At 37.7% G+C, this 23,320-nt stretch overlaps 5 protein-coding genes across 8 annotated transcripts; 1 reads left to right on the top strand and 4 right to left on the bottom strand.

The window, feature by feature from the left end:
* Positions 1 to 120: 120 nt before the first annotated feature.
* Positions 121 to 748, bottom strand: BNAA05G27070D (protein DOWN-REGULATED IN DIF1 11). The gene has a single exon (XM_013853665.2). The coding sequence runs from the start codon at positions 714 to 716 to the stop codon at positions 219 to 221; it is 498 nt and encodes a 165-aa protein (XP_013709119.1). The 5' UTR covers positions 717 to 748; the 3' UTR covers positions 121 to 218.
* A 183-nt stretch (positions 749 to 931) lies between these two features.
* On the bottom strand, positions 932 to 3,955 carry LOC106414558 (fatty acyl-CoA reductase 2, chloroplastic). The gene is made up of 9 exons (XM_013855193.3): positions 3,836 to 3,955; positions 3,227 to 3,656; positions 3,044 to 3,147; positions 2,770 to 2,969; positions 2,407 to 2,507; positions 2,127 to 2,328; positions 1,900 to 2,061; positions 1,326 to 1,817; positions 932 to 1,246 (listed from the first exon to the last, which is right to left on the bottom strand). Exons 2-9 carry the CDS (start codon positions 3,648 to 3,650, stop codon positions 1,090 to 1,092), a joined length of 1,842 nt encoding a protein of 613 aa, XP_013710647.2. The 5' UTR covers positions 3,651 to 3,656; positions 3,836 to 3,955; the 3' UTR covers positions 932 to 1,089.
* Positions 3,956 to 4,167: 212 nt separating this feature from the next.
* On the bottom strand, positions 4,168 to 6,349 carry LOC106412002 (serine/arginine-rich SC35-like splicing factor SCL30A). Of its 4 annotated transcripts, none has more exons than XM_013852878.3 (6): positions 6,230 to 6,349; positions 5,726 to 5,869; positions 5,482 to 5,559; positions 4,838 to 4,996; positions 4,621 to 4,767; positions 4,168 to 4,522 (listed from the first exon to the last, which is right to left on the bottom strand). In XM_013852878.3, the coding sequence occupies exons 2-6, from the start codon at positions 5,860 to 5,862 to the stop codon at positions 4,447 to 4,449; spliced, it is 597 nt and encodes a 198-aa protein (XP_013708332.1). In that variant the 5' UTR covers positions 5,863 to 5,869; positions 6,230 to 6,349; the 3' UTR covers positions 4,168 to 4,446. The 4 variants fall into 4 exon arrangements, with proteins under 4 accessions (XP_013708332.1, XP_013708331.1, XP_013708329.1 ...); XM_013852877.3 differs by having other exon boundaries at positions 4,168 to 4,543; XM_013852875.3 differs by having other exon boundaries at positions 4,168 to 4,543; positions 5,726 to 5,898; positions 6,230 to 6,329.
* A 379-nt stretch (positions 6,350 to 6,728) lies between these two features.
* Positions 6,729 to 19,076, top strand: LOC106415492 (rRNA biogenesis protein RRP5). Its single transcript, XM_048779943.1, has 40 exons — positions 6,729 to 6,963; positions 7,032 to 7,243; positions 7,653 to 7,790; positions 7,902 to 8,075; positions 8,406 to 8,502; positions 8,654 to 8,766; positions 8,847 to 8,969; positions 9,082 to 9,153; positions 9,358 to 9,450; positions 9,728 to 9,838; positions 9,930 to 10,052; positions 10,239 to 10,424; positions 10,508 to 10,582; positions 11,022 to 11,158; positions 11,316 to 11,450; positions 11,555 to 11,700; positions 11,783 to 11,848; positions 12,110 to 12,216; positions 12,331 to 12,411; positions 12,489 to 12,563; positions 12,649 to 12,750; positions 12,904 to 13,072; positions 13,171 to 13,316; positions 13,458 to 13,541; positions 13,613 to 13,713; positions 13,965 to 14,118; positions 14,462 to 14,536; positions 14,648 to 14,792; positions 15,160 to 15,832; positions 16,036 to 16,096; positions 16,180 to 16,325; positions 16,399 to 16,582; positions 16,711 to 16,809; positions 17,015 to 17,394; positions 17,473 to 17,649; positions 17,832 to 17,928; positions 18,019 to 18,174; positions 18,261 to 18,491; positions 18,582 to 18,665; positions 18,768 to 19,076. Exons 1-40 carry the CDS (start codon positions 6,807 to 6,809, stop codon positions 18,873 to 18,875), a joined length of 5,793 nt encoding a protein of 1,930 aa, XP_048635900.1. The 5' UTR covers positions 6,729 to 6,806; the 3' UTR covers positions 18,876 to 19,076.
* Positions 19,077 to 19,305: 229 nt separating this feature from the next.
* On the bottom strand, positions 19,306 to 21,480 carry LOC106415493 (glycerol-3-phosphate acyltransferase 5). Its single transcript, XM_048779947.1, has 2 exons — positions 20,688 to 21,480; positions 19,306 to 20,000 (listed from the first exon to the last, which is right to left on the bottom strand). The coding sequence occupies exons 1-2, from the start codon at positions 21,282 to 21,284 to the stop codon at positions 19,470 to 19,472; spliced, it is 1,128 nt and encodes a 375-aa protein (XP_048635904.1). The 5' UTR covers positions 21,285 to 21,480; the 3' UTR covers positions 19,306 to 19,469.
* Between the last annotated feature and the right edge of the window lie 1,840 nt (positions 21,481 to 23,320).

Raw genomic sequence — 23,320 nt, forward strand, 5'->3', positions numbered from 1 at the left:
CTAAAAATAATACAATCCATGTTGATCGTTGATTCTTGCATGTTATTCCAACGAGTCATGTATACTAATATAAGATCTGTAAAAAAATCTTTAACTTTATTTATATAATGGTAATTTTCATGACGCGTGAGTTACATAATCGCATATATAAAACATCATCACAATGGAATATGAATTAGTTTAGTTCCTCAATAATAATCAAACTGCCCATCTGAGTTTCAATTCTCAGTTAGACGAACACAATCATTCCATGTCTGTTTGCTTTTCGGAATAGCCTTAGACGCAATATTTCTATACTCGTATCTCGTTAAAATGACTTGAACCGTTCCTAGATAACAATCTTTGCCAATCCTTAGTAGCTCACCACAACATTCAGCTAACAATACTGGCTTTCCCTCACCTACCATGTTCGTGAACAAAGCATCTCCACAGTGTGATGAGTTCAGCTTTTGAGCGCAAACCTCAAGAAAACCGAACTGTTTGTCCGTGTAATGATGTCCAAACTTCATCTCATATTCCATTGCGGGTGAATCGGCTTCTTCAAATGAAGATTCATCAGGAGATTTGACGTAAATATCAAAATCTGACGTAGGAGATATCTTCACATCTTCTGGTACCTCTTGTGAATATTGATCAATTTCTTGGGAAGAAGTTGAATGTAACATGAAGAACAGTGCTATGAATACAAACATTTCTATGTAAATAGACTTTGCCATATTTATTTTTAATATTGGTAGATGTTTGATTGGTATCAATGAACGAGAGATGATTTTATAGGGCAATAAACATGGTGATTTGCGGAAGCATAATTAATTGATAAGACGTTTATTCATTAATTATGTTATATAACTTCATAAAATTCAATATTTAATAGTTATGTTTCAGAAGGTATGTTTTTTTTCAGTGTTTAGCTTCATTGTGGGCTTGTAGATCGAATCTAACGTGCTTTGACACTACCACTACATTCAAATTATTACAAATCAGTGATATACTAGACAACACAACACGAGTACACATAAGATTAAGAAAAAAAACGATCAAAGAAAAGATATGGTTCTGGTTTTGGCTCATCTTTAACCAGATTTGAACTTAAGCTCTTCCCTTCAAGACATGCTTTCTTAAACCGGGAATGTGAACATTTGTAATGTAATCCTTCCAGTTAATGTTTCCAACATCAAACCCAAACTCATTCTTCTCTGCTTCTGACATATATTCCAGTAACCTCTGTGTATTACTATTATCAAATCTGCATCAAACACAAAAAAAATAAATAACTCAAAAGTTTGTCGGTTTGGTCTTAAAACTATAATGTTGTTTGTTCTTACCTTCCACCATAGAAAGTGTACGGCTCATAGATAGTGGCAAGGTGTTTAGCTTGTTCAACAGACTTTTTGCATATAAACTTTATCTTCTGCAACATCTTACTATCCACTGAGCTCACATCATTCATTAAACCGCTCCGTTCTTGAGCATCTTTCCACAAATGATCCGAGAAATCATCAACGGAGTCGAAAAGTTTCATCAAAGGCACCATGATAGGAACACCTTTAGAGTCCATGCACGGGGTAGATTTGTAGTGGTTATAAAGAAGCTCTGCCAAGTCCTCAAAAACAAGCGGGTTTATCGCAGAAGAAGCGATCTGATACACGTTAATTTCAGGTTCTTGATCTGTATTCACCACTCCATGCTTAGCAATAGCAGCTAATGTCGCGTTAACAACCATATCAGCAGGAACCACATCAAGAACTCCTTTCGGATCCACCAAGAACCCGGTCAGCTGTCCTTTTCCATAACATAGAACTATAGGATCCATCATCCTGATGTTAATATTAAGGAAGAATCAGTTCTGTTATGTGTATACATTTAACATCTATACACATATGGTATATAATGAGTTACCTGTTTCCTTCCATCCAACCAGGGAAAGGGTCTTTGTAAGTGCTTTCGATGACGCTAGGCCTTATAATAACCACAGGTACGTCCCCTCTAGTGCTATTGATCATCATTTCTCCCATTGCTTTTGTGAAAACATAAGTGTCTTGCCATCCATATGATCTCGCCCTGTTTCAAATGTTTTGTTTGTTTAAGATTGTAGCAATAGTCAAAGTGGGTATTTATATTGCTACCTCTCTAGACCGAGATCTTTCATCTTCTGAGCCTCCTCTTGATCTTGAGTCCCTTCTCTTGCAGCATCAAGAGCCAGCTTCAACTCTTTAGCAACATCTAATGCTTTCTTGTTTCCTTCAAGGAAGTTCTCGGTTGCTATACAATCTCCCATTGAGAATGGCTTCTCCATGATCCTTCCTTGTCTTTGTCCATTCACATAAGCTGCAAAAGGCTTTTTATCAAATGAAGAAATCAAAACACTACTTTCTTTCTGTTTGTTTGTTTTGCTTGGTTACATACCTGTGGATACTTGCAAGAAAAGCTTGAGTTTCTTGCACTTCTTGGCGAATCCCATGAGATTACCTGGCCCTCGTGTGTTTATGTCCAAAGCAACATCATATCTGCAGCCATGAAGACAACAAGATACATTGATGCTATCTAGACAATACTATAAGAGAACAGGTAGTGCATAATCAGGACCGATCCTGAGCATATGCTAGTGAAACATTGGCCTATGGCCCCCAATTTTTTTTAAAAAAATTACATATACATAGACTCCCACATTCGTTAATTTTTTTATATACTCTTTATTAAATTACCTATATTGCCAAAATCTTAGTACCTACCATGCGCATAATCTAGATAGTAATACAAGATGCAAACCTTTCATTGAAGGTTGTATTGGCAGCAGAGTTGATAATCACATCAACTTCTTTTGCAATCTCCTCAGCTGAATCTACTTGCAACCCAATGTTTGAGTCACATATGTTCCCCGTCACAGGAACTAGCTTTTCTAACATGAAAGACATGTAAGATGCTCCATGAGTCTCTCTTAGAGTATTAAAAAGCTCAGTATCCAACACCTGAAAAGTACCAACCCCATGTGCTATAGTTATTATGCACATAACTAAGAAAGAATCAAAACAAAATGAGTTACCTCTTTCTTTAACCTCTCAATCGCAGCTTCTTTGTTTTTGGCTTTAATCAAGAGATATATCTTCCCAACATCCGGAGCCATTCTCAAGACCTTCTCAATCAGTACTGGAGATATCACAAGGAAGATAATGTTAAGACGCAGTTTTGGTAATAGATAAACATATACGTTAAGTATGTTTTGTACCCTTAGCTAAGAAACCAGTTGAGCCAGTGATCAAAAACTTCTTCCCTTGGAGGAAACTGACAATGCCAAGTCCTTCTTTACTCCCCACCTTAGCAGCGCCACTAAAAGGCGGCAACAAAGTCTTTACTCCATTGACCTCAATGTATCTCCCGTTCTCGTTTGGAGACAGAACCAATGTCTCAGCATCCATAGCTGGTGAACTCTGCTCCCTTATTAACACTTGACCTCTGTCTTTCAAAAGAGAAGAAACCATAATAGACCTCTCTGGTTTGATGCTTCTCCCATCGCCACCACCACCACCTACGCGGCACCAGGTGGGGCTTAGCCTTCTCTTATCTCTAACCAACGTACACCAGTCATGACGGAAAAGCTTGTTTGGTGCAGCGATGGAGGAAGAAGAAGAAGTCAAGAAGAGAGCTTCCATCACAAACTAAGAAACAAGATATAGAGAAAATGTCATTTCTGAAATTAAGATCATGAAACGTTGACCTTGTACAAATCTAAACACACAAACTGTGCTTCACTATTTTTTTCTTTTGTGAGAAAACAGGGACTTGTTGGTTAAGAAATTGGTAGTGACTTGTAATGTACTTAACCTAGAAAACATACCTTTTGTAATGATCAACCAGAATCTATATACTTAAGTAGAAAGAGATTAAGTAAACCAAGCAAGATTTTATATAGTTTTATTTCTTATCGTTAGGAGACAAGTATGTGGGTTTTGTTTTTATAAGAGGAATGAAAGATTGGTTGGTTAGTTCTAAGGACAAAAGATGATGAAAAGTTTCCTGTTTTATAGGCAAGTAAATAATTAAAAACTAAGTGAAACAAAAGATCGCCTTTACGATCTTTCTCACCAACATTCACTCAGTTTCCTTCACGTGATTTAGGTTTCAAACCATAAAAAAAAAACAATTGCTTAGAGAATTATGGTCAGCAAGTAGTAAGAGAGCTTTTGTTGATTATAAACTACGTTCCACAATTCATATGTAATAAGGTTATGAGAATCGAAACTCTCTCGTGGTACACAATAAGTAGCATAGATGTCATGCGTGAACATAAAAAAGACTACCATTAAGTACTAAGGAAATGAAACCAAACCATACATACGTTTGGCCTCTTAACTAGTCACGATTTATTATTTTTCATACATGACTAAACAAGAAGAGCGTGAGACCACACCCCATCTTCACATTCTTGGGTCATATACCAAATCAGCGTTAGTATCCAGGACTCTGGCTCCTGCTTCTTGACTCATAACGAGCTCCTGAGCTTGAGCTCGAGTACGATCGCCTCCTGTCTCCCGGTGAAACAGACCTGCCAAAGTTATGTAAGAAGAACATCGACATTGGAAAAGAAAAACAAAACACACTTACTACAGAGTCTAGAGTTACCTTGAACGGCGCCTTTCATCATACGGTGAACGTGAATAGCTTCTCCTGTAGACTGGCGAACGTGAGTAGCTTCTTCTGTAGTTTGGCGAACGCGAGTAGCCAGGAGACCGGGAGTAACCATATGGAGATCTTGTAGATGTCCTTCCCCTGAAATTGATCAATGAACATTTCTTTTAACTGGTTCCAACAGTTAATCAACCAGAGATTCAAGCTTTACCTTGATCGTTCTCTCATTTCAGAAGGCTTCTTTCTGTTCTCCTCTGCAAATACCACAGTGATTTCACGGCCTAGTAGAACATAGCCATCCAGACGATACTTCGCATCTGCAGCATCAGCAGGATCATAGTACTGCACAAAGCCAAACCCACGAGGCTCCCTGCAAGTCCACATCATCACAAATTGAGACTACAAATAACAAAACAATATCTCTATCTCTTATAAACCAAACTGGCGAAAGAGCTAAGAAGCAGACAACTTCAGTATGGAACACTTGAACACCGTTACAAATACAACAAAGCAAGGCAACTGAATAGATCAAGCACAAACAATCAGCTAGCTGCTAACCTTTTCGAAGCCACTGTACTAACTTCGACTTTGACCAGAACATCTTCAAAATGAAACGGAAGTATTAACCAGTCATCAACACTAGTCTCACTTACCCTCTGTAGTCCCAAACAAAGTATTCTTACTACTTCATGCAAATTAATCTTCCTACTTCTTCATCTTCAACACTTACAATAAGACAAACCAAACTTTGATAAACCAACACAGTATGATCATAATTACACTTACACAAAGCTAGGACAGTTAGAGATCACACAAATGGACATAATTAGTAGGAAAAAAATCGCCTTTACTCACCCAGTGTAATAGTTACGAGGTATGTAGATATCCTTGAGACGACCAAACCGCCCAAATGGTCTCCGCAGATCATCTGGCCTGTAATGGTTACAAACACACTATTTAAGCATTTTTGACAACATCGAAAGGTGAGAGCTTTAACATTTCTTGTGTCTTTAAACTCAGACAATTACACATTTCCAAAAAGATCTATAGTTGGTGAATGCACAAAAAAAAGAGAGTAGATCAGTTGTATAATAATTACCGACAGTCGAGCCGGAGATTGCGAACAAGTAAACTGGTTGGGGCATCTCTACTCCGACCTTTGTAGTATCCCACGGGACTTGGGCTTCTGTACCTTCTCCTTGGTGGTGATGGACTGTAACTATAGCTCCTCCCCATTATCTCACTACAAACCCCAATAAACATACATAAAGACTTCAAATTTGCGACATGCATCAAAAAACAACACGAGTTTAGCTTAAAAACATGACAGAACAGAATCATTCACAAAACAAAACGTGTCTTCATCGATCATTAATATATACATCTCTATGCAATTTCAAATAAACAACACCTTCCCGCTAATTAAACTTTCTGATTCAAATCACTTATAAACTCATGTCTTGAAATCAACCACTTAAAAAGATGATATAAACGTTATCATGATCAGGACGAACTGAAGAAGCAATCATCTTTAAGAAAATAAAATTCCTCGCAGAGCATTCAAGTTATATAAAAAAAAAGCATAACAGAATCGAAACTAAACCTGAATCCCAGAAGACAAACGAAGCTCGTTCGGACGCCTGTGCTCGTTGTTTACTATCGCTCTCTCTTTCTTATTCAGACACCACAAAAGCTTGTCGTGTGTATTCGAGAATGTTCTGAAGTGGGCCTTTCTTTAATTGTATCTAAAAAGGCCGATACAGGTCCATAACACATGTCCACTTACATTTTTAATTATTTTTGGGTTAAGATCCGAACCGGTCCGGTTTACTTTAAAAAAAAAATCTGGTTAAAAAAAAAATCTGGGGTTGTTCTACTATCGCTCTCTCTATCTTATTCAGACAGCACAAAAGCTGGTCGTGTGTGTATTCGAGAATGTTCTGAAGTGCACCTTTCTTTAATTGTATCTAAAAAGGCCCTATGCCCATAACATGTCCATTTCCATTTTTAATTATTTTTGGGTTAAGATCCGAACCGATCCGGTTTACTTAAAAAAATCTGGTTTAAAAATTCAGACCGGCGGTTCTCGAAAAACCCTACAAAAACTATTTCTTCTTCTTCATTAACTCTAAACCCTAAAGAAAAAGTTCCAAATTTTTTTAGCTTCCGCCATTAGAGAGATGGTGGCTCCGTCAAAACTTCCAAGTGGAAAACGTAATGACTCCACTAAAGTATTCAAGTCCTCAAAGAAACCCTTCAAGAAGACGAAGGACGATGTTGCCGCAAGGTCTGAAGCCATGGCTCTCCAGCTCGAAGACGTTCCTGACTTTCCTCGAGGTTTGTATAATGAATTTCTAGATGTCATGAATCGCAATTTTGTTGATGTTTCTGAATTGGTTTGTTAGGGGGAGGCACTTCTCTGAGCAAAACAGAGCGAAAGAAAATATACGAAGAGGTCGACGCTGAGTTTGAAGCCGAGGAGCGTGTTTCCAAGAGGAGTAAAGGAGGTAAACCTAATAAGAAGAGAAACCCTAGCGAGGTTGACGAATTGGGATCTCTTTTCGACGGTGGTTTAACTGGGAAACGGCCTAGATATGCCAATAAGATTACCATTAAGGTGCCAAGCTCTTAACTTTCGTATATGTTTTTTGAATTGTTGATTTTAAGTTCATACCTTTATAGCTAGTGATGATTCAAGTCGTATTCATTTGTTCTCTGCATCATCTGTGCATTGTACTAAACATCAGAGTTTAATCAAGATGCTGATCCATAGATGTATCGTATCATCTTTACAGTAGCTAAGTTTCTTAGTCAGTGTTATCTTTTTTTTTTCTAGGTAGCAGTTGTGTTTGGCTGTTTTTATGCGCATTATCATCTGTGCACCCGAACAGTGACATTTTTTCTTTCTATTGACATCCATCTATCCTCATAACTATGGTTGCATGATGATACTGTATTAGAAGCTTTTCTTAAGCAGAATATATATCTTATTTTTCTTTTCTGACGTTCTATGGATTTATGTTCAGAATATCTCTCCGGGAATGAAGCTTCTGGGAGTTGTTACTGAAGTAAACCAGAAGGATATTGTAATTAGTCTTCCAGGGGGATTACGTGGATTAGTTCGCGCAAGCGAGGCCTTGGATTTTACGGATTTCGGAACTGAGGTATCAGCTTGTGGTTTATATTTGGCTGTGCTAAATTCCCTCCACTTTGGTCATTTTTGCTCTTTTGCTTTTGCAATCGGAACTGAGTTGGTACTCCTTTTTCTCAACCAGGACGATGAAAATGAACTCCTTCGAGATATTTTTTCGGTGGGCCAGCTTGTTCCTTGCTTTGTATTGCAGTTAGATGATGATAAGAAGGAGGCGGGCAAAAGGAAAATATGGCTTTCGTTGCGGCTTTCTTTGTTGCACAAGGGATTCAGTTTGGATTCCTTTCAACCGGGAATGGTATGTCAATCCTTGGTTTCGTAATTTCTCTATCTTGGGAGCTCTGCCTTTTGTGTAAGATTTTCAAATGTATTTGTGGGTACTGGTATCTAAGTATGTTTGCATAGCCAAAACGATCTAATTATCTAAAACTGAACGAGTTCATGGCTCATCAAGGGTAGAGTTTTTTTTTAAACTTAAGCTGCATATGCTAGGAGATTTTAGATTACAATAAGCTATATTGATACACTGTTCGTCTGCTATCTTCTGAACTGGGTTTGTATCTTTACCAAGTCAATTTTTTTGATGAAAATAATGGTCTTCCATTTCGTTTCCATAATGTTTGTTCAGGTAGTCACTGCAAGCGTGAAAAGCGTGGAAGATCATGGTTATATCCTTCACTTTGGATTGCCTTCTATCACAGGATTTATCAAAAAAAGCAACGATGGTACTAAATCTCATTGACCTACTGGCCTCTTAGCTCTTTATTCACGTTGAATCATTTAATTTTGATTACTTGTGGATGCCTATCTTTCTTGGGAACTTCCTGGCTCTCTGGTGTTCGGTAGTCTTAAAAATATTTATTTACTATTTTCCAGGAAATCAAGAGTTAAAGACTGGGCAACTTATTCAAGGCGTGGTTACAAATATTGATAAAGAACGGAAAATTGTTTCTCTTAGTGCGGACCCAGATTCAGTGGCGAAGTCTGTGGTAGGCCTCGTACTTCCCAAATTGCGCTGTGAAGTTTCTTTAATTTAAACAAACGTAACCTCGTGAGTACCATTTTGCAGACCAAGGATCTTAGTGGTATGTCGTTTGATCTTCTCATACCAGGCATGATGGTTAATGCCCGTGTGCAATCTGTCCTTGAGAATGGGATACTGTTAGGATTTCTTATGTACTTCACTGGAACGGTGAGTTACCATGATTTTGGTAGTAGTGTGCATTATTGATTAAGCTGGACGTATCTATCTTGTGTTTAACCCTTGGTGACGTTTCTGAGTTACATTTCTCATTGATGTGCAGGTTGATCTATTCCATTTACAAAATCCAATGTGTAACAAGAGCTGGAAGGATGAATATACTCAGACTAAGATGGTATGCATTGTTGAAGTGTTACGTTCTATTTGATGTACAAATTAGCTTGATTTATTCGATTACCATAGTTTTGGAAGTGTTTAACTACTTATTGTCTTGCAATGATTCCTTTGTTTTGGTTGTTTTGAATTTTTGGTTTATGTTCTTTGCTGAGAGATATTTTTTCTCCTATTGGTGGTTAACTTGCATAAAATGCTTTTTCAGGTCAATGCTAGAATATTGTTCATGGATCCATCAACTAGAGCTGTTGGTTTGACGTTTAACCCACATCTTGTTGGTAACAAGGCTCCTCCTTTGGTAAGCGACTGACTTGTATATTAGCTTTTAGTAAAATATAATGGTGGATATGATCGTAAGAGAAACTTGATCTGGCAGCTATTTGGGTTTAAAGAAGGTTTTGTAATACCAGCATTTCTTACATCCACTGTTTTCACTACTGTTTTACGTACTCAAGCTTTGAATCGAATGCTCATTGACTATCTTACAATACTGGTTCATCACTTTGATACCTCAGGGCATTTATCGACGCTCTTTCATAAATTATAGTGTAAAACTTGTGTTTGGTTCTTTACAGCATGTCTCTAGCGGAGACATATTTGAGGAAGCAAAAGTTGTCCGTGTTGATAAATCAGGCCTTCTTCTTGAACTCCCTTCTAAGCCTGTTTCTACTCCAGCATATGTTAGCGTATGTTCAATTGGCTGCTCTTATTCTTCTAAATATTTAGAGTTCTAAAGGAATCAGGCCTGGTTCTAACGTAGATTTATCGTAACTGCAGACATACGACGCAGCAGAAGATGAAGTAAAGAAACTGGAAAAGAATTTCAAGGAAGGAAACCGCATCCGTGTTCGAATCCTCGGCCTTAAGCATATGGAGGGGTTGGCCATAGGGACTTTAAAGGTACTCTACTGGACGTGCTAATTGATTAAATACCTTTAGCAATGGTTGGCATGGGATGCATCTTCCATTCTTTCAGTACTGATTCTTAACATCGTGCATTGGAATCTAAATGCTAGTTAAGCGGTAGTTTGATGTAGAATCCTACATTTACGCCTCTTTCTCTCGGTCTTGTTTTTGTATGAGCAGGAAAGTGCTTTTGAAGGTCCAGCTTTCACCCACTCAGATGTCAAGCCTGGTATGGTGACGAAGGCAAAAATCATATCTGTTGATACATTTGGTGCCATTGTGCAATTTCCGGGTGGTTTGAAAGCAATGTGCCCACTTCAGCATATGTCTGAGTTTGAAGTTACGAAGCCCAGGAAAAAGTTCAAGGTCGGCTCCTTACATTGGCACTACATTAATTGGTTTGCAATGTTGCTGGGGCATGCGTAAGTTTTGAATGATTCTTCTTTCAGGTTGGAGCTGAACTAATATTTCGGGTGCTTGGCTGCAAATCAAAGAGAATAACTGTTACATGCAAGAAAACACTTGTAAGTTTTCTTATCATGACGGATCTGACTTTGTTTCATTGTTTGCATATTCCGTGATGTGTATAGTTACTAAATTCGTTTTGATTGTTTTCGAGGAGGCTTATAAGTTCAAATAATTTCCCTCTTATATAATTGGTCGTTTCTATTATCGTTCCTTCTTTTATTCCGTCTGCTGATTCTAGGGTTCATTTATCACACTTATGTCATTTCGGTTTTGAATGGAAACGACTTTCCTTCTTTATTTAGCTTTTCACTTAGCTATGGACGAAAAACATTTGTAGGAATTTTTTTTTCTCAAACTGGTTTCTTATTTGGAATTAGGAAAATCCCATTTAATTAATCTCTTCGTACATAACATAGATGTTAAGATAACGTCTCTGGTTACTACCCATTCAAGTCTCTTCTCATGCAGTGGAGGTAATATGTATATTCTTTGCAGGTCAAGTCTAAACTTCCGATTTTGAGTTCTTACGCTGATGCAACTGAAGGACTAGTGACACATGGCTGGATAACAAAGATTGAAAAGCATGGATGCTTTGTTCGCTTCTATAATGGGGTGCAAGGATTTGTTGCCAGGTCGTTACTGCACCCTTTGTTGTATTTCATGGGCCTTTGTCTTACTGTTCGGGTTCTTTTTTAGTGATGAGTTTTTTCGCCATCATAAAGGCGTTGGGTAATATTTTCTATTTTCATAATTTAAAACTAATATGGTATACTTACTCTGATTAAGCAGATTTGAACTTGGATTAGAGCCTGGAAGTGATCCCAGTTCAGTGTTTCATGTCGGGGAGGTTGTCAAATGCAGAGTAACCAGTGCGGTTCATGGTACTCGAAGGATCAACCTTAGCTTTATGATAAAACCAACAAGGTTTCTCTCCCTTTTTTATCTTATGTGATAATCGTGTCTCGTTCAAGACTGACGTAATATCATTAATTGTTGTTGCTCACATTTGTGTACATCCTTTCTGACAGTGTTTCTGAAGACGATTCCATCAAGTTAGGTAGTATTGTATCTGGGGTAATTGATAGTATAACTCCTCAGGCAGTCACTGTCCATGTTAAATCCAAAGGTTTGCTGAAGGGAACAGTTTCTGCTGAACATTTAGCTGATCATCATGGTATGTGTTTTCTCCTACATGAGCGTACAGATTGAGTTCTACTTTTATTAATTTGTTTCTGAGGTTTCTTTTTATGATGTAGAGCAAGCAAAACTAATGATGTCACTTTTAAGACCTGGATTTGAGCTTGATAAGCTGCTGATAATAGGTATGTTTTTGATCACTCTTGCGAATTTTCAGACGTCTTTTTTTTAATATATCCTTAACACATTTATAGGAGGTATGTAGTTGTTTCGCCAAGTGATTAACTCAAGTCTGCTTGATTGCTCTGATTGTGTAGTTTTAAAAACTAAGAAAAATGATCCATCTAGTTTCAAGAAAGCAGAGATGGTGTTACATTTTTTTTTAAACTATTTTAGTGTGCTGAAGAAGCTTGATAATAACATGGAGTATTTTTTGTTTATCTTAGACATTGACGGCAATAACTTGGCTCTCTCTTCAAAGTATTCTCTGATCAAGCTTGCTGAAGAGCTTCCTTCGGATATTAGTCAGCTGCAGCCAAACTCAGTGGTTCATGTGAGTAACTGTGTCTTTGAATGTTGCTCAAAAAAAAAAATTGTGTCTTTGAAATATAACAGTAGATTTTTGTTTGTTTGTTTAGTCACATTTTTTTAATGAACTTGTACACAGGGTTATGTTTGTAACTTGATTGAAAATGGCTGCTTTGTCCGTTTTCTGGGTCGGTTGACTGGTTTCGCCCCTAGAAGCAAGGTGGGTTTCCACATGCCTTCTTTTATCAAATTTTGTTGGCATACTGTGTTTGAAAATTTTTCCTATTTATTTTTTAGGCAATTGACGAACCCAGGGCAGATCTGTCAGAATCCTTCTTTGTTGGACAATCGGTTCGGGCTAATATAGTTGATGTATGTGAACGCTAGATTCGGGGCCTTATACTAATTTTGTTGAAGATACTATGAAGTCTTGACCATGTGCAATATTTCTTTGTAGATCAATCAAGAAAAAAGCAGGATAACTCTTTCATTGAAACAGTCATCTTGTGCTTCTGTAGATGCTTCTTTTATCCAGGAGTACTTCCTTACGGATGAGAAGGTAGTGTTCTTAGGACATTCTCTCTTTTTATTGGGCTTTCAGACTTTATGGAACCCGTTGTGTTGCACCTGTCTATATAATTTTGAGTATCACTGTACTGCAAGTGATGTAAAGAAGGATTGATTTCTAACGTGCATTGTTTCATATGTTCAGATCTCGGACCTGCAATCATCTGATATCACTGAAAGTGAATGTAGTTGGGTTGAGAAATTCTCTATTGGGAGTTTGGTCAAGGGAACCGTACATGAGCAAAATGAACTGGGTTTGGTGGTGAATTTTGACAATATTGATAACGTGCTTGGTTTTATACCTCAGTATCATTGTAAGTCATTGTGGAGAATCTAAGTTGGGGTTCAGTTTGCATTATAGTATTAAAACATCTGTGCCTTCCTGTCTGACACATTGTTTTCCTATATGTAGTGGGTGGAGCTACTTTAGAACACGGTTCTGTTGTCGAAGCAGTTGTTCTTGATTTATCTAGGGCAGAGAGACTAGTTGATTTGTCTTTGCGGCCTGAGCTCATAAACAACTCAACCAAAGAGGTGTCCAGCAACCAGTCCAAAAAGGTTTCCATATAATAACATATATTCTTTCGCTTCGTGTTTTCTTGCATGCCCATCGTTGTTAGCTTGTGTTCAAATTGAATTACTGTGGTTGGTGATGCTGATCTCAGCTGGCTTATGCCATATTGTATTTTTTTCCTTCAGAAACGTAGAAGAGCTATTTCCAAGGAACTTGAAGTCCACCAAAGGGTCAGCGCTGTTGTAGAGATTGTGAAGGAGCAATACTTGGTAAGTACCTTATTACAATAAGTTAATATTTTATTGCATGTTACTCAGAGTTGCCACTTTTTATTTTTCAGATTTTGTCGATTCCAGAACATGGTTACACTATAGGATATGCGTCAATATCAGACTATAACACACAGAAGTTACCAGTGAAACAATTTTCAGCTGGACAAAGGTGATCATTCATTCATTTTCTAACCAATCTTTTACTTGTAAATTGTGCTCCCCTTTTTCACGAATCCTTTATCTCATGCTTTCTTGGCCCTGACTCGCTAAACTAATAGAAAATGTGAATGTCTTTATCTCAATTGGCAGTTGATATTATATCTTCTCATCGTACTTATAATTAGCAATAGTAGAAGCAGTCCTTACTGATGTCATTTGTAGATCGTAGCTAATTGTTTTTTTGTTAATTTCTCTGCGCAGTGTTGTTGCGTCTGTGGAGGCTCTGCAAAACTCTTTGACGTCGGGGAGGTTGCTTCTACTTCTTGACTCTGTTTCGGGTATTTCTGATACACCCCATTCTAAGAGGACAAAGAATAAATCCAGTTGTGGGGTTGGTTCTGTTGTCCACGCCGAGGTACTATCGCCCTACTTTCTTATGTCTTTCTATTTTTATTCAACAAGCTCGTCTTTTTTCAGTGAGCTTGAGGTGCAGTATTAATTGCTTCACTGTTGAAACTTGAGCGGAATGTACTTAAAATTATTAACTATCGAGTTACTTCAGAATTATACATAACAAACCTTAACATAGGTAAGATAGTTAAATGAAAAAAAAAAACTAAAAATCGAAGAGGACTACCGGAGTTAGTAAACGAACAAAAAGAATTAGAACAGAAGATGTAGGTTGTCGACATGACTTCTCAACTAGCCCTGCCACGATAACTTCTACTGTCTTAGACTAACATCTTCTACTTTTTCAGATTACTGAAATAAAGCCTTTGGAAGTGAGAGTAAACTTTGGCCAAAGTTTCAAAGGAAGAATCCACATAACGGAGGTGATTTTTCTTGTGTTGCCATCATCATTTTAGATATTAATAATAATATTCATTATTCAATATTGGGTGCACAAAAATGCTTATACGACTTGACTCTTCTTCGCTGGATAGGTGGATGATGTAAGTACAAGTGAAGAACCTTTTTCCAAATTCAGAGTCGGGCAATCAGTGTCTGCAAGGGTTATTGCAAAGCCCTGGCATACTAATATCGAAAAGAGTCTTTGGGAGCTTTCTTCAAAGCCTGCAATACTTAGAGGTAATCCAAGAAAATTGAAAAAAAATATGGCCCATTGATTCGCACTTGGAATTGATATTACAGACCTATCACATGTGCTTTAGGGTTTAGAATGTTGTTGTTTTCATTAGTCTAGATCGTCCGGGATATTGTCAGATGGTATTATTTGTGAAAATGTTCAGATCCATCTGTTTAAATTGTTCTTTGATGGCCACCTCTAGCTATTATGTTTGCAAAATTATTTTCATTTAATTCTATAGTTATAGGCTTAGATTAAAAATATTTTTGCGTTTGATTGAGAAGTTTGCTTGTGTGTATCTAACATATCAACTTTTTGTTCACACAAGGTGATAACATGTTTCCATTTATTTTCTATTTTGCAATGTAGACTCCAGTGAATTGAATGGCATTCAAGTGAGGGAACAGCTTGAGTTTGTTACTGGAGAGCGTGTCAGGGGATATGTCTACAAAGTGGATAAAGAATGGGTTTGGCTGACAATATCTCGCAATGTGACGGCATGCGTGTTCATTTTAGACACTGGATGCGACGCTCAAGAACTTGAGGAGTTCGATAGGCGTTTTCCCATTGGTAAAGCTGTTTCAGGCTATGTTTTGACGTACGATAAAGAAAAGAAAACAGCACGGTTGGTTCAGCGTCCACTACTTGATATCCAGAAAAGCATTGCCAACGGTGGAGGCTGTAAAACGGATAATCTAGACAGTAGTATTCCTGGTGTTGATGCTACTCTATTCATTCATGAAGGAGACATTCTTGGTGGAAGAATTTCTAAGATACTTCCTGGTGTTGGTGGACTTCGTGTGCAAATAGGTTCTTACGTGTTTGGGAGAGTTCCTTACGTGGTTGGGAGAGTTCATTTTACTGAAATCAATGATTCATGGGTCTCCAATCCGTTAGATGGTTTTCATGAAGGTCAGTTTGTCAAGTGCAAGGTCTTGGAAATCAGCAATTCTAGTAAAGGGACTGTGCAAATTGAATTGTCGTTACGGACATCTCTAGATGGTATGACTTCTGACCAACTCTCAGAAGCTTCAAATGATAAGTAAGTTTTTTCTTTTGTCTATAAGCTTATCATCAGCCTTCCAATTCATGTGTATTCCTCGTTTTTCTCAATAGAGTGGAATAAGTAACAGACTTGGTGATAACTACCATATGATTTTCGAACAGCCTTGACTCTGTGTTAACTTGAAATCGCATGATCTTTCACTTGCTTCACTTGCTTATTAACCTGATGGTAATTCGCAGTGTCAATATATGCAAACGTTTTGAAAGGATTGAAGATCTTTCTCCTGATATGGCCATCCAGGTACTTTTGCATCTATAACCATGACTCAGCAACTCAAATTCTTTTTCTTACGGTAGAACTTATGTTATTTCAAATTTTTACAGGGTTATGTCAAGAATACGATGTCAAAAGGTTGTTTTATTATGCTTTCAAGGAAACTCGACGCAAAAGTTTTATTGTCAAATTTAAGTGATACTTTTGTCAAGGATCCCGAAAAGGAGTTTCCAGTAGGGAAACTTGTAACTGGCAGGTAAAGCAGATTTCATGTGAAACAAGTATTATGTAGTACACTGAATACTCTGCTCTAACAAAATAAGTTGTAGGGTGTTAAATGTCGAGTCGTTATCCAAGCGGGTAGAAGTCACTCTGAAGAAAGGAAATGCGGGTGGGCAACCAAAATCTGAATCTTATGACTTGAAGCAATTCCATGTTGGAGACGTGATTTCGGGGAGCATCAAACGAGTGGAGCCCTATGGCTTATTCATTACAATAGACAACACGAGCATGGTAAAGATCTAGTTTTGTATTACCTTAAAATCTGCTCTGATATTTTAGACATTATGCTGCTTTCCTTAGGGAGTAACCAGACTTGCCATACATACTTTATTGCTTATCTCTGCCTTTTTTTGTTGTAGGTTGGATTATGTCATAAATCACAGCTTTCTGATGATCGTATTGAGGATGTACAAGCCAGATATGAGGCTGGGGAAAGCGTCACCGCAAAGATTTTGAAGGTATGAAGTCCTTTTTGCAGTAAGAATTGGTGCTGTGTAGTATTGATCTTTCTAGCCTTATGCTAACAGCCGAGTGATATAATCTGGGAGTTACCTTGAACGTAGCTTTTCTATGATTTACATAATAATGTTTTAAGATGCCATTGGTATATGTTGTTTCTGCGGAATATAAATGTTGTTTCTTTTTATTTTGGTGTTGCTCTAGCTGGACGAGGAAAAGCAACGTATATCGCTTGGGATGAAGAGTTCTTATTTTATGAACGACGATGATGACAAGACACAGCCACCTTCTGATGAAAACGCTAAAGAAGACAGCATGGAATGTGATCCAGTCAATGATTCGAAGTCGGGAGTTCTTGCAGCAGTTGGTGATTTCGGGTTCCAGGAAACAGGCTATGAAAGACATAGTGGATCTTCTCTGGTTCTTTCCCAAGTTGAGTCAAGGGCTTCTATCCCTGCGCTTGAGGTTAACATTGACGACATTGAGGAGTCGGGCTTTGACAACGATCAGAATGAGAAACTACAGGGAGTCGACAAAGATGAAAAGAGCAAGAGAAGGGAAAAGCAAAAAGACAAAGAAGAAAGGTTGGCTATTTCTGAAGTTCCCCAAATGTTGCTTATATATTTGGTTTCATCCTGTGCTTATGGAAATTACTTGTGCAGAGAGAGAAAAATACAAGCTGCTGAAGGAAGATTGCTGGAGAATCATGCTCCTGAGAGTGCTGATGAATTTGAGAAATTGGTTAGAAGCTCTCCAAATAGCAGCTTTGTCTGGATTAAGTATATGGCGTTCATGCTCAGTTTGGCTGATATTGAGAAAGCCAGGTCCATCGCTGAGAGGTAATTTTCCCTAACTTCTATTTACATCATTCAAGAAAAAGGGAAGTGCAGTGAACTTGTAGGGATGCTACCGATGTGGGTCGAGTGCAGAAACTGTTTGTTGGCATCTGTATTTCATGTGTGATCGATCGTCTCTATTTTTTATTTTTGGGTCGCGTCTAATCATAAAATCTCTACTGAAGGGCCTTGAGGACTATAAATATTCGTGAAGAAGATGAGAAGCTAAACATATGGGTTGCTTACTTCAATTTGGAAAATGAACATGGAAGTCCTCCAGAGGTAATAGACATATGACCTCAGCGAAAGCTTATCTAACCAATAAAAATTTATATATATGCTATCTTACTCATGTTTGTTTCTGGTATTCAGGAAGCTGTTAAGAAAGTTTTTGAAAGAGCACGTCAATACTGTGACCCAAAGAAAGTTTACCACGCTCTCTTGGGCGTTTACGAGAGAACAGAGCAATATAAATTGGCTGATAAGCTGCTTGATGAGATGATCAAGAAGTTCAAGCAATCCTGCAAGGTAACTGCTATTTGCTCTTTATCTACTTTTAGTGAAGGGTTCGTTCTTCACTCTTCTAACTTTGTATCGGATGTCTGCTTTTGTAGGTTTGGTTAAGGAAAGTACAAAGTCATCTGAAGCAAGACGAGGACGACATTCAGTCTATCGTCAATCGTGCCTTGCTGTGTCTTCCGCGCCATAAGCACATTAAATTCATATCACAAACTGCTATTCTTGAGTTCAAATGCGGAGTTGCAGAGAGAGGGAGATCACTTTTTGAAGGCGTTCTTAGGGAATACCCAAAAAGAACAGACTTGTGGAGTGTTTATCTTGACCAGGTTCGTTATATTCCACTTCTTCAAAACTTCTGTTCCATTTTCCAATCTAGTAGTGTTTTTAACGTATGTTCTGTTGTTTGGTTATTACAGGAGATTCGATTGGGAGAAGTTGATGTGATTAGATCCTTGTTCGAGAGAGCCATTAGCTTGAGCTTGCCTCCTAAGAAGATGAAGGTGCTCCATAGAGACTCTTATCACCTTTCACCAGAAAATCTATATTTAGTGTATTTGGTTACTGAAGATTCTTTTTAACCCTTTTGCGCTTGGATTTTTCAGTTTTTATTCAAGAAGTTCTTGGAATATGAGAAAACTGCTGGTGACGATGAGAGAGTCGAGTACGTGAAGCAAAGGGCAATGGAGTATGCAGACAGTACCTTGGCCTGAGATACTGTGGTAACGAATCACCAAGTGTTGTAAAAGCTACTATAATTTTGAGAATCAGCTATTGAACAAGGCTGCAAGAGTTTTTGAGACCTCGGGAATGTAAACGCCAATTTTGAGCTTCTGTTTTCTATACGATAAGGTTTTGGAAACTCTTGAAAAAGTGATTTTTTTACTATTTATTAATAGATCCCTTGTTTCAAAGGTATGCGTATTAAAAAGTGAGAATATTGTACTTAGCCTTTCTCCCGAGTTCAGTGCACTCAAACCCTAGCGTGTCCGCCAAGACTCTCTGAACATTGTTGGCCACATCGTATGGGCTTTTTCCAGATGAACACGTGGCCTCTAACGGAAGCTGGTCAAGGAACGTAATCTCGTAGTCGAGTGTCGGGTTCATGAATAACAAGATCAAGTTGAAACCATTCCAACTTTTTAGGGTCCTTCGGAAGAATCCAAATCTGCAACTAATGGCCACGGGCACGATTCTGTCTGTTAACTCCGCGAACAAAGCGCTAAACCTGCATAAGGTATGGTTATGGATGGTTTGACTTGTATAATATAATGATTAGATAAATAATATCAATAAATATTCCCAGCTTATAACCTGAGCAAGAATGGTTGATGGCAAATGGTTCCTTCGGGACAGACCACTAGATCTCCTTTAGCCAGCTCTTGCTTCATCTTTGCTGCATCGACATCACGGTTTCTGGTGAACCGTACGATGGGGACCGGAGACAAGATATCATAAAACCGCGAGAGGTGGAATATTACAACGATAGGGGTGGTATGTCCGAGGGCATAAGATATCACAACAGGGTCTATCGTAGTTATGTGATTACATACAAAGAGTACGCCACCAGAGTTTCCAGCAGTGTGCGGAGGCTTTCCCTTCACGGTGACTCGGCAGCCTGATAAGCTAATGACGTAAGGTATGAGCCACATTGGGAGAACGAACACACCAAGGATCCGTATCACTGCAAGAATGATACCAAAGGGGAACCAGATGAGAATGGTGAGAGCAGTGGCTGGTGTTGGTCGCTTCACGAGACCTCCATCGTGGAAGATCACCGGTTTGGGCGGCTGCACCTCAACTTGTTGGTTCCACTTATTCGATTCATGAATTTGCTCCTAATTTTAACATTCTAATATAATTTTTTCTTTGAAACACTTTTTTTTTTAACACATACATTTTAATATAATTTAAAGACAATTATTTTGGGTATAGGATCGGTCATGGTCATTGATAAAACATTTGTTTCTAATCTCTAATTTTTTTTGAAGAATATTACATAGGCATAGACTTTTAAATTTGTAAGAAAATATATATTCTATTAAAACAGAAACATCACCTATACCAGATGTAGTCCAACTATTTTAATACAATTATTTAAAAAAATATTAATTATTTAATAAAATATTATACAAAAAAGAAATATAAATATAAAAATTAAATTACTAAAAAAGTGTAAATCAAACAAGATATCCGCGGGCGGATCAGAATCTAGTATATATTAAAACTTCTGCTAAATCGTCTACGTCCCCGAAAATTTCATGACCGTCAAACGTATGCATCAGTATGCTTTTAAACATTTTATTGTATTACACCATTTAAATCTGTTTTTAAACTATAATTATATATCCGGCAAACATAGCATCATTTCCATGCTTATTTAGTAAATATTTTGTTATGATTTTACTACGCTAAGATCAACCATCTTAATATGTGGAATGGCCGCCGATGCATGTTCTTTTATATATTTAATGGGAATCTAAACGTTGCTTAACTTTTTGATTTTTGCATGGTATTAGAATTACCTCACATAACGATAAGAATGTTGTAGAATTCGACAAAGCTGGTCGTCTTCCAAGACCTAGGTGAGGCTTCCTGTCAACAAACAAGCTTGCGACACGGTTTAAAACAATTGTATCGATATCAGTTTCCTGAATCAAACCGGTGAGAAAACCAAATCGGTTCACGATTAGCTCTGTGCCGATGACCTCTTGCGCACTAAGATGCTCCTTAGCGAACCACTCCACTATAACTCGAGGCATCCTAGTCACCACGATCCTTTTCTTGCACGAGCTGAAAACCTTCCACGTGTCCATGCTCAAATCATCCATGTAAAACTTAGGCAAGACGATTCTAGACACCAGCTCGATATCTGATTCGCGGAGACCAGCCGTCGCTACAAAGATCATGAGCTTGAGAGCGGCGTTTTTGTAGCTGAAGACGTTAAGAAGTGTGGTTACGGGCCAGAGAAACAGCAAGATGGCGAAACGGATTACACCAGAGGCGTCAAAGGCAAGGAGCATGAAGTAAGAGAATGGATCATTGCTCTTTAGTAGTGTTCCTTCACACTCTGATACAACTGAATAAGGCGACGGCGTTCTTGATGTCTCCTCCATCACCATTTCTTGAGAATTTGTTTGGTTCGAGATCAAAATATAGGTCAATAGTTAGGTTTCGATATTAAGTCTTGCATGGACTTGAGTTTCTATTTAAGGCAATGACCCGCCATAGCTTTTGTAAGTAGTATTTAACTTGTACAAGTACAACACACTCGTAAAATGGTGTTTTTTTGTTGGTGGTTACGATACACATTACGTATATATTATATATAATCAACCCGATAATCTTTATATGAGATTGTATACGTTTTTTTTTTTTTTTTTTTTTGAAACACTATGAGATTGTATACGTAAGTTGCAAATTTGCAATGTTAATAATCAACTGTCAATTCGTGTTTTCTTGCATAACGACTTGATTAATCATCAAAACATAAATAGGTAACCATATATTATCCTCATTGGCTTGTCCATGTGAAATTATTTTATGCTCTCGCTGTCGGTTTCTTTAGTTTCAAGTTTATGATCATAACAGCTAGTTAGAGTATTTTGCATCCTCAGTGTAAAGACCGTAAAGAATGAGTCGTTTTTTTTTGTTATTTTGCGTGTTAAATAAAAATATTAGGCTCTAGCTGTCGATTTCTTGAATATTAAGCTCATGAACATATATATGCTCTCAAAATCTTAGGTCTGTCAAATCTATGTTTATGTTTCTTAAAGGAAGCTAATACGTGGTAAATATGATGTATTGCTCAGACAAGGTGATAGCGTAGTTTCCATAATTTTTTTGTTGCAATGCCAATTACACTCCAATGATTGAGTTGAATGACATACAAGTGAGAAAGGAATTTGTTGCTGCTGGGCGTGTCTGCACATATTTCTACAAAAGTGGATAAATAATGGGTTTGTTTGGCATTATAACACAATGTGACGGAAAGAATATTCATTATAGATAATGGTAACCCTGTTTCAGGCTATGTTTTGTGACGTACAATAAAGAGAAGAAAACATTAATTATACGGTTGGTTCACGTCCATGACTTGTATCCAGAAGCATTTCCAATGGTGGACAGTAGCATTGCTGGTGATGATGCGACTCTTTTCATTCATGATTCATGAAGGACACATTCTTGGTGGAAGAATTTGTAAGATACTACCTGGTGTTGGTGGATTTCTTGTGCAAATAGGTCCTTACTTGTTTGAGAGAGTTAATTTTACTGAAAATCAATGATTCATGAGTCTCCAATACATTAAATGGTTTTCATGAAGGCCTATTTGTCAAATGCAAAGTCTTGGAAATCACCAATTCTAGCAATTACAAATTAAACTTTCGTTACGTTTACGTACATCACTAGATGGCACGAGTTCGGACCCTCTCCCAGAAGCTTCCGATAATAAGTAGGTGTTTTTTTTCTTCTATAACTTGCATTACTGTCTGCGTTGCTTTCACGATGGATTTCAAGATTTTTAGAGTTAAATCTCATTCAAGTAAATGAAGCCGGTCAGGTTTCCAATAGAGTAAGATTCTTTTTTTTTCTGAAGAAATAACTACATTCATAAATCATAGAGTAAGATTGTATCATATTCTCGCAAACACTAGGAAAGAGGAAGCATACAAAGTCTTGACCGTCATTTCCAATAGATTCTTTGTTATATAAAAGGTATGTATCGCTTCCATATTATTGTACATATTGGTTCTACAAAATCTCAGTCTTATTTCGGTACAATAGTTCTCAGTGTAAGGTGAACCCATAGTTCGATCCTCGTTGGCTACTAAATAATTTAACATTGCACTCCTTGACCCACAGAATTGTCGGTTGATCTTGGTCCGGACACTGTGGTTGATTCAAAAAAAAAAGGTTCTCAGTAGGGATCTTCTTCTTTGCTTATTCCTGAAGTAGCAAGACACAACACCGTTTGTGTTTCAAGTGAGAATATTGTACTTAGCCTTTCTCCCAAGTTGAGTGCACTCGAACCCAGGCCCGGCTCAAAGTGTTGGTAGACCTTGTGCTATATTCTTTTTTTGGTCAAATAGACCCTGCGCTATATATGAAATGATTCATAGATCCGTAAAATTTTTGCTTAAAACAATGCTAAAAATCA

Source organism: Brassica napus, chromosome A5 (genome assembly GCF_020379485.1).
Source record: "Brassica napus cultivar Da-Ae chromosome A5, Da-Ae, whole genome shotgun sequence".
Classification (NCBI taxonomy): domain Eukaryota; kingdom Viridiplantae; phylum Streptophyta; class Magnoliopsida; order Brassicales; family Brassicaceae; genus Brassica; species Brassica napus.